Source organism: Mus caroli, chromosome 16 (genome assembly GCF_900094665.2).
Source record: "Mus caroli chromosome 16, CAROLI_EIJ_v1.1, whole genome shotgun sequence".
Taxonomy (NCBI): domain Eukaryota; kingdom Metazoa; phylum Chordata; class Mammalia; order Rodentia; family Muridae; genus Mus; species Mus caroli.
The window spans coordinates 74,047,218-74,061,832 of NC_034585.1; the positions used below are offsets into that span (position 1 = coordinate 74,047,218).

The 14,615-nt window shown below is 35.6% G+C and overlaps 1 protein-coding gene across 2 annotated transcripts in view; it reads right to left on the reverse strand.

The window, feature by feature from the left end:
* Positions 1 to 624: 624 nt before the first annotated feature.
* Positions 625 to 14,615, reverse strand: part of Tmprss15 (transmembrane serine protease 15) — a 116,553-nt gene continuing 102,562 nt past the window's right edge. For both annotated transcript variants that reach the window (XM_021185182.1, XM_021185181.1), the window contains 4 exons: positions 9,509 to 9,690; positions 8,049 to 8,144; positions 4,887 to 5,029; positions 625 to 1,565 (listed from right to left, as the gene is read on the reverse strand). In XM_021185182.1, coding sequence (XP_021040841.1) covers positions 1,410 to 1,565; positions 4,887 to 5,029; positions 8,049 to 8,144; positions 9,509 to 9,690 — 577 coding nt within the window. In that variant the 3' untranslated portion in view covers positions 625 to 1,409. The remainder of the gene's footprint in view (positions 1,566 to 4,886; positions 5,030 to 8,048; positions 8,145 to 9,508; positions 9,691 to 14,615) is intronic.

A 14,615-nucleotide genomic window follows, 5' to 3' on the forward strand; every position in this document is an offset into this window, starting at 1 on the left:
TGTTGGGAAATGATCTATTCAAGTATTCAAAACAAACCACACATTCGCTTCTTCTTCTTATTTCCCCTTTCTAGGTTGAGGTTATTGGCAAGGTTTCCCTAAGAAGAGTGTCCAGGGACCTTTGATTATTAGTGCCAGTGCTTGTGGGAACATGCAGTCCCCTATCATCTGGGCGAATCTTCTTTTATTGAAATGTTTCCCATGCTCTGACTGTCTTCAGTTACAACATGATTGTCTCAAACCTCTGTCCTCCATTTTCAGGGTCACTGTCACCTGCAGAGTTGTCTCTAGTGTCTCTTAAACACATCGAATTGTAATTATCCCATCTAAACTATAGCTCAAGCTTTCTTCCTTCCCTAAAGCAAATCATATCAGTTGCTTTTTTTTTTTTTAATACAACTCATTTGAACCCTACTCATTCTTGCATTGGATTAATTCATGAAAGAAAAATGAAAACAATGAATGTATTTATGTTGATGAAATACGTCTGTGTCAGGGTTAGTGTGTGTGTGTGTGTGTGTGTGTGAGCACTTGTGTCAAGTTAGCATGGATTTCAGCAGATTGTGTGTGATAAACTGACCTGACATTTGCATTTTCTCTGGAAATAATCCAAGAGATTAAAGGAGTGGAGCAAATTAATTTATTACACATTTTTGCCTTTAGTGAGGAATTCAGCTGTGTCTGAACAAATTTTTCACATGTTCAGGATAGTCTATAAACTGTACAATTTTAAACTTTTATTTTTAGGTTAAAAAAAGATGGCTTGAAGTCAATGTAAAGATTATTTGAGGGTGTAAAGTAGTTTACTTTTATGTTGATGCTAGGTCAGGAGAGAGACCTTTGCATGTTTTATTTACCTAGAAGAAAGGCACAGTTATGATGTAAATGTGTCTGGGACATGGGCTCATAATAAATGTACTTTTATGAACAGGGAAATATTATATTTAAATAGAAATGCATTGAATGGAGAAGAAAGCAACAGCGACTCTGCTAGTAACAATAAATTGAAATGAGATGAGTTACAACAGCTTATTTCAAAAGAAATGATACACTCCAGAAAAACTACTTCATTTCACTTATGCACCCATTTTTACTTACATGTGTGGAAAATGTCATAAAATAATATCCCTTCACACAACAGAAAATGATAACAATTGATTCAAGACAAATAATGTCTATAGAAGAGTAATTGTTTTCTGTGAAACAGAAACGCATTTTATGGCTACTTTATGTTGCAAAGATTAATTTTAATTTATTGCTTTGTCTCCCAACCCCATTCCAGCATTTAAATGATTTAGCTAAAAATATAAATTTTTTTTCTTCTCATGAAACTCTCAGTTGCCATACTAGTTTGAGTAAAAATGAGGAAAAAAAATTGTCCATCACTTATGTTTGGGTCAGGAAAATGCCTAATGTAGAAAGCTATGGATCCATTCTATAAACTGTGAGACCCGGACATATACCCCAGGGTGATTAGGCAGTGCACACTGGACTCCAAATGATGTCACACCAACAAGAAACCATCTGTTGTTTTCTTGGCACATTAATGGCCCTCCGGAATCACCCTGAAGTGAGAACCATAAAAGAAAAATGTGGGTAAATGGCCAGTCGGCATCAGTAAGTACAACATGCTAAGCTCACCAATCCAAAACTAATGTACAGAAATATGATTGATTGACAGTCATGCTTCCGTCTTCTTACTGTCATTCCAGTCATGAGAATACTTTCCCATGAGATGGCGCAAATGGTAACAACAGGAAGTTAATTCTGATGGTACACTTCTTAGCAATTATTTTCTCACTTTCATTATTGTATTTCAGCATAATCCCTAAGACGGTACCATAAAAAAAATCATGTCAACCTAAACAAATCACTTAATTAATTAATATGTGAAAGATCAGAAAAAGCCTTCGAAGAAAAGGCAAAATATTCTGTTCAACCACGCTACTGCGTCTAAGGTTGTAGTCTATCATGTCCCTACAGTTTTTCTGAGCTTGGTGCAAAATAGAGGACTTCCTCTTCTTAGCAGGGCTTTCCTTTCTCTGACTGATTTGGAGGGCCTACTACCCACATCTTCTACCTGAGGAATGTCACATAGTCCTTGGCAAAAATTACAGGCGTAACTTTCTCTCTCTGTATTAGAACCCACTCAACAGGCACCTTAAATTCCAGGAATGCCTCTCCATGCAAATGGGGCATTCCCAGTATGCTAATCTCTGCCTCAGTGATTTATATTCACTCTGAAACCTCTTCCCACTCTCCAGGGTTTATGTATATAGCCCTAGTTCACCCTGAATAAAGTGTATGGACACAAGCTGTTTCACTGAATATCTTCTAAGAGAGTTATAACATTAAAATTTTTGGAGAATTCCTTCTCTTCCCAGCACTGCTGACCCACCCTTTCCGAATTTTCACTTCCTTCTTTCCTTTCCAGTGTTCACTCTGAATGAGGAAGCCAAATTCAGAACCACAGTATTGAACACCATGATTTTTAGATTTGAAAAATTTAATATCTCAACAGAAATAAGCAAATCTCATGTCTTCTGGCAACCAGAACATGTGCTTTCACTTGAGATTTCATTTATAGGAGGATGTCTTTTGCTCATAATGCACATGATAGTGGGTCTTAGTACAGTTAATCATATAGATCTTATTTGTGTGCAATGTTTCCTTTCTAATGCAAATAGAAATGATATGGACACGTAGTAGTATTATTTAATTATGAAAATTTCTCTCATATTAACTATGCACTGAATTCTGGCTATTTATTTATTTATTTATTTTTGAGGGAAGGTCTCAATATGTAGCATTTCTGATCTGGGACTGGCTACACTTGGCTAGCATTGAACTCATAGAGATCCCCCAGGCTCCCAGAAAGTTATTTGTTTTTATATAACAAAATAGTTTGCAACCTTATACACTTTGACCAAAATGATTGCCTCGATAGAGAATTTAAAATTAAATCAGATGCTAGGAACTATCTTGAGAGATCCCTTGTCTGATAGTTTCATCATCTTTGGTGCCCTATTCAAGGAGAAAAGGTGACTTGTCCCAGCTCTTCAGCTCCACAATTGGGTGCAGAGGATTTCAAGTGGCATCAGAAACCACAGGTCACCTGTATTCAAGGTGAAACACCTGTACCAAAACTGTCTGAAGGAATGGCTGTGATCTCCATTTTTTTTTTATGCGGAGGCCTTGATCTGTGTATGTATATTTGAAATATTTATGGGGAAGTCATGTCCACCATATGTTACATAGCATTTCGAAGTCATTAAAACTAAACCAAAGTTTAGTCAGAGGTTTTTAAAAGGAGTCACCTGGTTCTCCCTATTTTATAAAAATAATTGACATTTTATTAGGTAAATATAAGATATTGATGTTAGGATTAAGGACTTTAATTTATCACTAACTTATTTGAATGTGAGGGAGTATTAGCTATTTTTTTCTAGAATAATGGTTTTCAAACTTTACATATATATATATATTTTTTTTTTTCACCTATAGGACACAAAAAAGCATTCATCATTGGGCCTCAATTTAATACTCTGATTAGTTGTTGCACGCTGGATTGTAAAATTTGCAGTTTAAATAAGTTCCATAGAAAGAGATCCATTTGATGGACTGTAGGCTATGTTTTTGATGGTGCTGATAAAGAATGCAGTTTCCGAGTGAATAATGAGATACCATTTACTTTTCTTATCAATGAGGAATTATTTTATACTCTTTCTTATTGACTCTAAACTCAGAAGACTACCTCAAATATGCAAAGGAATTTGGCGTGCCTGATTGAATAGATTTTAAAGGCTAAAAAAAAAAAAATCAATGAACATATTCAAACAATGATCTATTAAACATTTTAAATAATGTTAATAGTAAAGTTGATCCAAGGAAACTGTGTTATAATCTAGTGATGGCTACCCAACTCTAACATCATTCTGCTGCATGAAATATTTCTATGCATTAGAATTTTTTTTCTTGCTAATGAATAATATGCTTAGATCCTGTTGAAAGCAGAGCCAAACAAGATTTCACAGGTCTGGAATGAGTTACTCACGTAATGTAACCCTAAGATCAATAGTTTTAGCCATCATCTTTTCCACCTCATTTGTGAGGTGTCTGCTATGCAAACCCCATTAACTGTAATTGAAGCTGCATAGCTGATTTCCCTCTTACAAATAATTCTATAAATCACATGTTAAGTGAGAACGTATCTTATCCTTAGCACATTTATTTATTTTATAAGGAAATTATAGAGCTCTAGAGATAAATTTTGAACAAGTATAAAGCCACTTGACTTGTATAGAATTAGAGTGTTCATCAAAGCAGAATAAATGTAAAAGCAATCTGAAATTTTAACATGACTTAAGACATTGATTTAATTAGGGAGTATGTCTACAAATTTATATTCTTGCCTGTTAAAAAGTATTGTCAAATTATAATATATATATATAAATATATATATATAATATAAAACAAGTTGCTACACTTTAATGTAGTATAACCATTTTCTCACGGTATAAATGACTACTTTCACATCTGTAAATTATTCATTTGTTCTGTAATAAGTTTTACTTTAATTTAATGCAGTAGATGTGGATACATTAATATTTCATTAACTTTCAAATACTTAAGATATGCCAGATAGTGTATTTAGTAAGTCTCCTAATAAAATACCCTAATGGGTTTGTTTTTAATGTTGGCTAATCGCTTTACATGTGTTATCCTTCTTAACCATCTCCCTAAGTGACAAGTGGCTTGCCTAAAGTCACCCACTCTCAACATGAAAGGGGAATTGAGGATCCTTAGTGATTTCGTGATTCCCAAATTATGTCTAAACAAAGACAATGCGATCTCAATGTATAAGATGACTACTGGCCTATATTTACCTGACAAGAATCTATTCCTCCTTCTTCATATCCTGCACATATCATACTTCCAGTGATGTTGTATTCTGGCAGCTGTTGCTGGCACTTTTCATTGGATATAAGAGGAACATCAGCTTCTTTCAACACATCAACAGTAGAACCTGCTTGAAATGGGAAATGCAGACAGCCAGTCAGTAATGATTATCAGGCATCCTTGAATGAAACGCCATCCGTCTGATTTATCCCAGCATTTTGCTCTCATTATCAAGTACTATGTGGATGTATAATGGAACTAACTACCAACCTTGCACTTTAAAGTACATAATAAACCCATCTGTGCACTTTGGCAAATGGAGAGCATTTCTTTCTTCCTTTCGTAAGGGGTAGTAAGAATTGTGGATTGGACTAGGGTGGTCTTTAGGCATTCTCAGTATTTTTTAAAGAGTTACAGTGTTGCTGGTAGAAACGAAGTCTGCCAGCACAAAGAGTTCATTCATGGAAATCAGCACCAACTTGGATATCCAGAAGAGCTTTTCATCCAGCACCTGAGGAGGTGCTCCCTCCTGTGTAAAGGCATTCAGCCCCTTTGTGGTTCTGTGTGTGTGATAGCAGGTGCACGCTGAACAGGGGACAAAGCCCGATGAACTGTGCTCTACTCTGGGGGCAATATGCTTGCCATCCCAGGCAGGTGAAGAGAAAGGAAGCATATTATAGCATTGTGTGTTTGCATTTGTTTTATCACGAATCACTCACTGCAAGGATGAATCTCTCCTTACTAAACTACTATTCCCAAGAAGCTTGTGAAGCAAGCAGGTGTTAGTACCTCCAGAAAAGGAACATAAGCATTTATTCATGATTAGCAATTCTCTTTGATATCACAAAAGGGATAGAAACTTAAATGTAACTTATTATATCTGTCAGGCAGTATTGTAAAAATATATATAATCCCGTTTTGTGATGAGTTTCACTTATATGTTAAGAACATTACTATATTAAAAAACCAAACAAGGTGTGTGTCTGGCTATGTGTGTGATTTAAGTGCAATTCAACACACACACACACACACACACACACACACACACACCTCTCAGTATTTGTTTGTAAATGTTATATATATGTTATCTCGGGGAAAATGTCTCAAATATGCCCTCTTTTCTTCTTATCTCAATCAGGTCTACAGTGAATGATTTAAAAGTATAGGCACTGTGATGTAAACAGAGATGGGAAGGGAATGTACAAATATCTCTTGACTCCATGATACCAGCTAAGTAAGCAACACACAGCCCATCACTGGCTCCAAAAATCTGGCAGATTTCAAGTTAAGAAAGCAAACACAGGAGACTGTAACCAAGAGGAAGGTTCAGTACCTCTCTGTCATTTGTCCTGTGAACAACAAGGATGTGTGGTCAGAAGGAAAAAATACAATAAAAACAGAAACCTCTCTTTGTACTTGCCCCTGAATATAAATTTTGTTTGAATAAGTAACAGAGCTCTTTTGTAAAGGAAACTATGAACAATGTCTGTATATTTAATATTTCTTTCTTTTACGACATTTTTTTTGTTTTTATTACTTTTACGTTATATGTATGTGTGTGCCGAGGTGCAAAGGAGTACAGGATGCCAGAAGAGGGTGTCTGAAACCTTTAAACTAGAGTTAAAAGCAGTTAGTTATGAACTAACTACATTGGTGTGAACTCAGGTCCTCTAAAAGAACAGTGTACACTCAACTGCTTGCTGACCCATCTCTGCAGCACGTATTTATTTCTTTATATTATAGTGTCTATGTGGATGATTGAAAAGATACACAGATATAAATATAAAATAATATTATAAAATATATGGCCAAAATTGATTATTTTAAAGTACTGGTAGCCCAAATTAAACAGTTTTCTCCTCATCTCTTCCTAATGAAGAATATGCTCCCAAATACCATCAATAATTAATTAATTAATAAAATATACTCCTAGGGTCAAAAAATGGGATTCTATGAAACTGAGTAGGCATAACTCATAAGGCAAAAATTAATAAAATTTATGAAAACATGTAAAAAGGATTGAAACATGGTCTGACCATTTCATTATAAATGATTTCTGATGTTGTTTGCCTCTTCTGGCTCCACAGGGCCTTTAGAGACATTTTAATTCAATTAAACATATATTTTCGGCACAATAAGTAAGCCACGATTGCTCAGCTCCAAAAAAAAAAAAATTGCATGGAATAAAGAGCTTTAAATCTTGTTAGCAGATAATTTGTTTTGAATTTGTCTATATTGTGGCTAAAAACTGTTTCTTTGAAGTTTGAAAAATAAAACATCCATCTCGCAATCATTTTACTATTTAAGTTTCAGAGGTAATAAGCCACTACATTTTTCAAGCAGAGGAAATAAAATAATATATATAGTCTTTGCCTTGAATATACTTTGTGGACAGCAGCCATGAGATACTGTCAGCTAGGTAATGTGACTGTCATAGAGAATTATATTGAGCTAGCAAGCTGGTGAGCACTGGCCCCTAAACTTGATGCTTTCTTTAACAAGCAAGTTGGCTCTTTTATTTTTTAGAGATTATTTTGTGTTTATTCTTTATTCATACATGCACGCAGTTTCTAGGTCAGCTTGACCCAACTCTTCTGTATCATTGCGTTTTAAAAGTGAAGTAAGGAACAGAATGGAAACAATGCATTTATGCATGGCCATGTATGACATTGTGTTAAGGTTTCATGTCAACATGTCTCATAAGACCAAAGGCTGGAAAACAACTGAGCCATTACATACATTTTCTCCAAAGGATATTTTCAAAGTGAGTGCTTTGATTCTGAGACTAGGCTTCTCATTTATATTTGTGGATTCTATTTTAAATACATCTGAAGCAATTAGCTATCATGACTATAATGTTTTGTAACTGTAGACTCAGGTGATTGCTCCGGACAAAAGTGTCTTTCCTTCTTGCCTCGCCTTATTGAACATTTAAAACTCTGTTCAAGATGTATTCCTGAAAGGAATCTGAAAATATTTGGTGTTATTAAACACACATAAACATGAATATAATCCTGACAATTGTTTTTGCAGATTCTGCAAATATAATAGACTAAGAGATGTATTAAAAATTATAATATACACAGTAAATTTCAGTAGCCCATATTTTTCTAGTAAACATGTTCTCATTTTCAAGTGTGATAACTTACCATTTATTTCATTATATCCCCAGCCAGCAATTGAACAAATTCTTCCTGGTATAAGTGTTTGATTCTCTTCTGGTAAACAAATAGGCTGTATATAATCTGAAAACTCAAGCAAAGCAAAATAAACAAAAGAAGGACAACAACAACAAACAAACATACTCACAGAGACATAATGCCACTCTTGTTTCTAACAAATTAAAAAACAAACAAACATTTCCAAACATTCAAACCAAAATAGTTGTATTTGATTTCATTATGCTGGAACACCTTCAGATCATAAAAGACAAAGGCATTCAGGATCAGTGCTTTCTTGTGTTTGATTTTCTTGTATTGGTGGTCTCTTTGGATTCTAGTTTATTCTATAATTACTCATTTTTTTCCTGTCCCCAATGCCTTACTTCAGCATTCATCATTTGTATTTGATTTTTAAAATTCATGGTACTCATTTGAGAAGAGTTCTAAGTTTGTAAAATGTTCGAAATGTGCTTTTAAATTTTTATTTTCTTTATATGTGTATGTTTACATATATGCGTGCATAGATATGTATATACTTATAGGTGTATGTGTACATGTATGTAAAATTGTACTCATTTACATGTGGAGGGCAGGGACAACCCTATAAAGCTGGTTCTATCCTGTCATCTTGAGGGATTCAGGAGTGAACTCAGATCATCAAGCCTACAAGAAAGTGTCTTTGCCTGCTTGTCTCTGCCTGTGCCTTTTAATGTTCTCTCAAAGTTAGTTAAGAAAAACATATTGTATGGTGTTTTAAAATATTTTTGACACATATAGCCATATTAAACCTGCCTCCCCAACAGTTGTTCTACTTGAATCTTGCTGGAGAATCACGTTGGTTCTTTCAGCATCCATTTACAAGTAATTAGATTTTTCAGTGAGCATCTGATGCCCGATACGAGAAAAATACAGAAAAGAAGGTGACTCCCAAAGTGTGGTGCCACTAAGGACTGTAATGGTCTGCTTTCCCATAATCCACATGTAGACCACACTTCATAAATTTGGTTCTCACATATTAAACACGAGTATAATCACGATAATTGTTTTATAAGGTTCTGCAAAAATGAATTAATTTGACAGAGGGTGCTAATGCTTCCACATCTGCTTGTGGGTAACATTGACCTGTTCTCTTTTCTCCTGTGTCTTGTTTTGTGCATTGTGGTAGATGGACCCCTATGTTTCTATTGCAGGGTAAACAGATGCAGCAGGTACAGTTCCGGATGCTTCTCTGTTAGAGAACTGTAAGAGTTCCCTAAAGCTGGATTTAAGCACTATGATGAGAGAGATTTCATACATTTTCCTTTATACATCAATTGCATTTAGGTTATAAAGATGGCTGCAGAGAATTGCCAGTTTTTATGACTTCACGTGTACTGTTCTGGATGACATTTTAAGTCTCATTTTGGCTTGCTGTCAGCAGATGAGATGACTAGGTGTAGTTCTCTTACCTGTGTAATTTACTTTAAACTCAAGGTGCATCATAGCGATGTCATTGACCTTTCTGCGTCTGTCATAATGAGGGTTTATGACAATTTGATCGACCACCCGTCTTACTACTTGAGGAGAAGTCAGATTTGATTGCATATGCAGGCCCAGGACTGCTGTCCATCTGGTTGGATCTAGATTTCTTCTGAAGATTGTAATAAGAAAATAGTTTCAAGAAACTTTCCTTCCATAACAACTTTCCAGAAGATACCTAACACAAAAAAGCTAGAACTCTGCAGCATTTCCATTCTGTAGCATCCCTGATCCCTCTATGGAATGCTTTTGTCAAAGTAAGCTTTATGTTTTTTACTGGACACACTTAGGGGTTGTGTAGGCATGTTGTAATGCTTAAGTCAAGGTCAGCATATACATTTTCTCTAGCCTTATTTTCTTGTGGTGAAATTATTCAAAATGCTTTTACTCCCCATTTTGAAATGTATACTACAGCACTGTTATCTGTAGCCACACTGCTCTACAATAGAATACTAACTTCTACTTTATGTCCTAGCCTTTCGTCCTACTATTCTTCTGTTTGTTCCACCTAGCCTCTGTTAACTACTATTGTATTATTAGTTTCTAAGAAATTATTATTACACCAGGAGGATAAAATAGTGGTATTCTCAAGGAGTGGTGTTGGTTCAGGTATTGATGTTTTAGGAAGTAAAATTACCAAGAGAGTCACGGAAGAGCAACATGAAAGCGAAACAGACATTAAAATAAGTATGATTTTCTGAGTGTAAACTGAATTGATTCTGTACTTTACACTAAGAAATGGTACAAGAACAGCCTCTTCAAGTTTATCTAAAACCCTGCTTTCTCATAGGAAAGGGTTTTAGCCTCTATAGTTATCTTTTTCTAAATAAGACGAAAACCCCTGCAAGTATATATAGTCAATTATAATTTTATGGAGTAAAAATTAAAATGTTTCCGGAATTAAAATTGATACTAGAGTAAAAAGTCCTTTAAGAATTATCAAGAATGGTTTCAGAAAGTACAAAAACATCAGACTAAATTGGACAAAGTTAGCCAAGTTTCAACAAATTTTGAAAACATGCAGTAATTATCAAAATTATCCTAGTAAGCATAATAACTTGGTAGAAGGACATGAATCTACAGTATGTGCAAAAGAGAAAAAATAAAGCATGAAAGACGTGGTAGCGTTGTGAAAAATGTGTAGACAACAAAGACGTGCTCAGTTTCTATTCTGTCTGTGAGTAAGTCTAAGTATTATGTAAGTCCAGGAAAGCAAAGTACAAGACACTGGGAGGAGCCGAAAGCCATCACTATCTGCCTGTGTACTGTTCATAGGAACACAAGGAATTGCCTTTGTACACTCACTTTTCTATAGCTTCCAGAATGCCATGTATTATGATTTCCTTTTGCTCAACTCCTCTTACTTTATCCCCACCATCTCTCTTTCATATCAAGCACTAAGAATTGTAATATTTCAAGATTCTGCATTGGTCTGTTTTTAAACTATGCTTTTACTCCAGCTATGAGCTTATCCAGTGATGCTATGAGTTCAAATATCAACAGCATGTTATTATAATTCAAGTATTGCTTCTCTAGAGTTTAGATCCACATGTCAATTGACCAGTATCAATAGAGACCCACAGCCAGACATAATTCGGAAAGAAACTCTAAATTGGAGGTCTCCCTCAAGGTCAAGTCCCTCCTCCAGGAGTTCAGTGAATCCCCCATGGAAGAAGGAAAGGAAAGAGTGTAGAAGTCAGAGGGATGGCAGGCACCAGGAGATACTAACCATTTAAGCAGGGTTCATATGGGCCCGCAGATACTAAGTTAGCAAGTATGGGGCCTGCATGAGTCTGCATTAGGGCCTTTGAGTATATGTTAGGGCTGTTAGCTTGGTGTTCTGTGAGACTCCTACCAGTGGGAGGAGATGCATCTCTGATTCTTTTGCCTGCTCTTGGAGCTCATTCTCCCTTTAGTTGTCTTGTCCAGACCGGATATGAGGGCTTTTCCCTTGTCCTATTCTATTTGTCTTGTCCCATTTGACTGTCCTCTTTTGGAGGCCTGTTCTTTTCTGAAGAAAAACCAGAGGGGAAGTGGATCTGGAGGAGAGAGGGTAGGTGGGGGAGCAGGAGAAGTAGAGGGAGGGAAGATGTGGTTGTGTTGCATTGTATGAGAGAAGAGTCTATTTTCAATAAGAATAAGTTCAGAAATAGTGTATAAGTATGACATTTTATTTCCTTTTACTCCCTATTTATTCTCATTTATCTCCTCTCAAAGACGGTACTTCAATATCCAGTGTTATTTAAGAGCCAGGCCAAGTATACTAAGGATTCTTGAGGTTCCTAAAGTAGGCCTACAATACTGTTACACCAGAGTGTCTTTGTCCCTAGGCAGATATATAATCATATTATCTGTCTATTTCTTCTTTAGCTGTTCCTTCAAATAAATCAGTGAATATCTCTCCTGCTGATCTAGTGCTCCCATCATTCTGTCTGTGCTGGTGAGATGCATCTTTAGTGCACATATCATTCTCTGAAACATTTATTAAGATGTTTTCATCCTTTAATATTTACAGTAAGTAATACTGAAACAGGAGTTTTCTTGGTCCTTATAGCAGTATCAAGCCCAGATATTTGCAAAATTAGGGCAGGATGAGTTCTCAGCAAATATCACTTTTCTGTATGAAAATGTAAAAAGTAGACAGCAAAGAAATACTTGAAAGGACTGAGTAACCCCTAGCCCCCAGTTAAGTCTAAAGCTCATGTGTTTCTCCAAACTAAGGAAGAATAAGATTTATCCATGAATTCAAGGTGGTAGATGTTCCCGGCATAGAGACACCTTGGTTGATCTGATACAGAAATGTGTGGGAAATACAGCTACAGTGAAGTCTAATAACTGCAAAATGTCTGTTATAAAGACAAGCAATTAAAGGATATGTTAGGAAAGTGTTAAGTAGACAGTTTTGAACAGATAAAAGGGAAAGAGGGGCTGACCAGTCCACATGCTGGGTAAAAGTGCCCGTTAAGGTCATACAAATGTAACAATTTTGTGCAGTGTTTATTCAATGAGTATCTTGATCAAGCAGGGTCAGGGGATGGGATAGGGGTTTGTAGAGGGGAGACCAAAAAGGAGTTCAAGGACCCCAGTGCACCCAAGAGGGCTCCTTTGGCTTTCTTATTCTGTTCTGAGAACCGCCCCCAGATCCAAGATGAGCATGTTGGCTTATCCATTGGTGATGTTGCAAAGAAACTAGGAGAGATGTGGAACAACACTGCAGCGGGGAACAAGCAGCCTTATGAGAAGAAGGCTGCCAAGATGAAGGAGAAGTACAAGAAGGATATTGCTGCCTACAGAGCTAAAGGAAAACCCGATGCAGCGAAAAAGGGGGTGGTCAAGGATGAAAAGAGCAAGAAAAAGAAGAAAGAGGAAGTTGAGGATGGTGATGAAGAGATTGAGGAAGATGAAGAAGGTGAAGATGAAGATGCAGAAGAAGATGATGAACATATTGGTTCTGGAACAGGCTTTTTTTTTAATCTATAAAGCTAAATCTATAATCTATAATTTTAAAGAAAAAGTCTATAATCTAAAATTTTAAAGAAAAATATTGAAATGTAAGGCTGTGTAAGATTTGTTTTTAAACTGTACAGTGTCTTTTCTTGTATAGTTGATACATTGCCGAATGTATCTTTAGATAGCCCTGTCCTGGTGGTATTTTCAACAGCCACTAACTTTGCCTGGTACGGTATTGGGGGGGGGGTGTTGTAAATTGGCATGGAAATTTAAAGCACGTAGTTGTTGGTGCATAGCACAAATTAATTATATATGGGGACAAAAGTTTATTTTTTTATTTTTTGCTTTTGGTTTTATTTTTCTTTCTCATCTTCAGTTGTCTCTGATGCAGCTTATATGAAGATAATTGTTGTTCTGTTAATTGAATACTACCCTGTAATTGCAAATAAAATTGCGGCTGTTTTGTTGACATTCTGAATGCTTCTAAGTAAATACATTTTTATTAGAAAAAGAAGAAATTATTTTTTACTGACAAAATTAGCGAATAAAATAAAAATTGGTAGTATCATTTTATTCTGTTAAAATTTTTTAGTATAAATCACTAAAATAATTTGTAAAACTTTCTTGCTTTGCCAGTGATATCAAGAAGTATACAAGAAAATTAGTAAGAGAAATAATTTTCTATTAAATGACTGATGATAGTAAAATGCAAATATTTCAGGACAGTTCTGATTTTTTTATAATTCTAGTACATCCCATCTTTACTTATTTGTGCTCAAACTGAGAGTAGATGAACACATTTTGTGATTGAACATGTGCTCATAAATGGAACTGGCTTCCTACCCATTCAGGTATTTGTGGTTTAAATAGATATTATGTTGCTATCACTGACCTACAAAAAGCACATCAATGGAACAGATAATTGAAAGATGTCATTAGTAATGCTCTAGGCCTATGTGACATGTGAAAATCATTTGTTTTAGAAGGATGTTAAACAATAACACACCGAACCTGAGACTAGTTAAGCAATATGCTAATACCTACCAATGTGCAACAGAAAAGACCAAAGATTTAGCTAAACTTTTGTTTATAGTACGGATAGATTATGCTATAGATATGTGACAGAGATTATACCCCTTGTCACTTGCTCAAAAGAATGAGTCTAGGAAAAGAGTGAGGATACATAGCACAAATGAGAAACAAATGCCTGGTGGAATAATTTCTTAAGGTGTGTTGAGAATTATCATTGTCAGAGATCAGCAGGATCTAGGGAAGTGTCACTTTTACTAAAAGTGATGTTATTGTTTAGTTACCTCGATAGTCCACCAATGTATGACATCAGAGAGCTACAGAGACTGGATGTCGTCTGCCATTTGTCGAAGACTTCTGTGAGTCTGGTTTTGTTAGAAATTTTGGTGAAATCAATCATGGTCACCATTTCTGCGTATCCCTCTCCCTTCCCCAAAAGTGTCTGACAATTTGTTTGCATACACCCAGAAACTCTCCTTGTCCTTATTGGAAGGAGAGCTTAGTTTTTCTATCCTGATTATATAAATCTGGCTCCTCCAAGTCTGGATCAACCGTTCC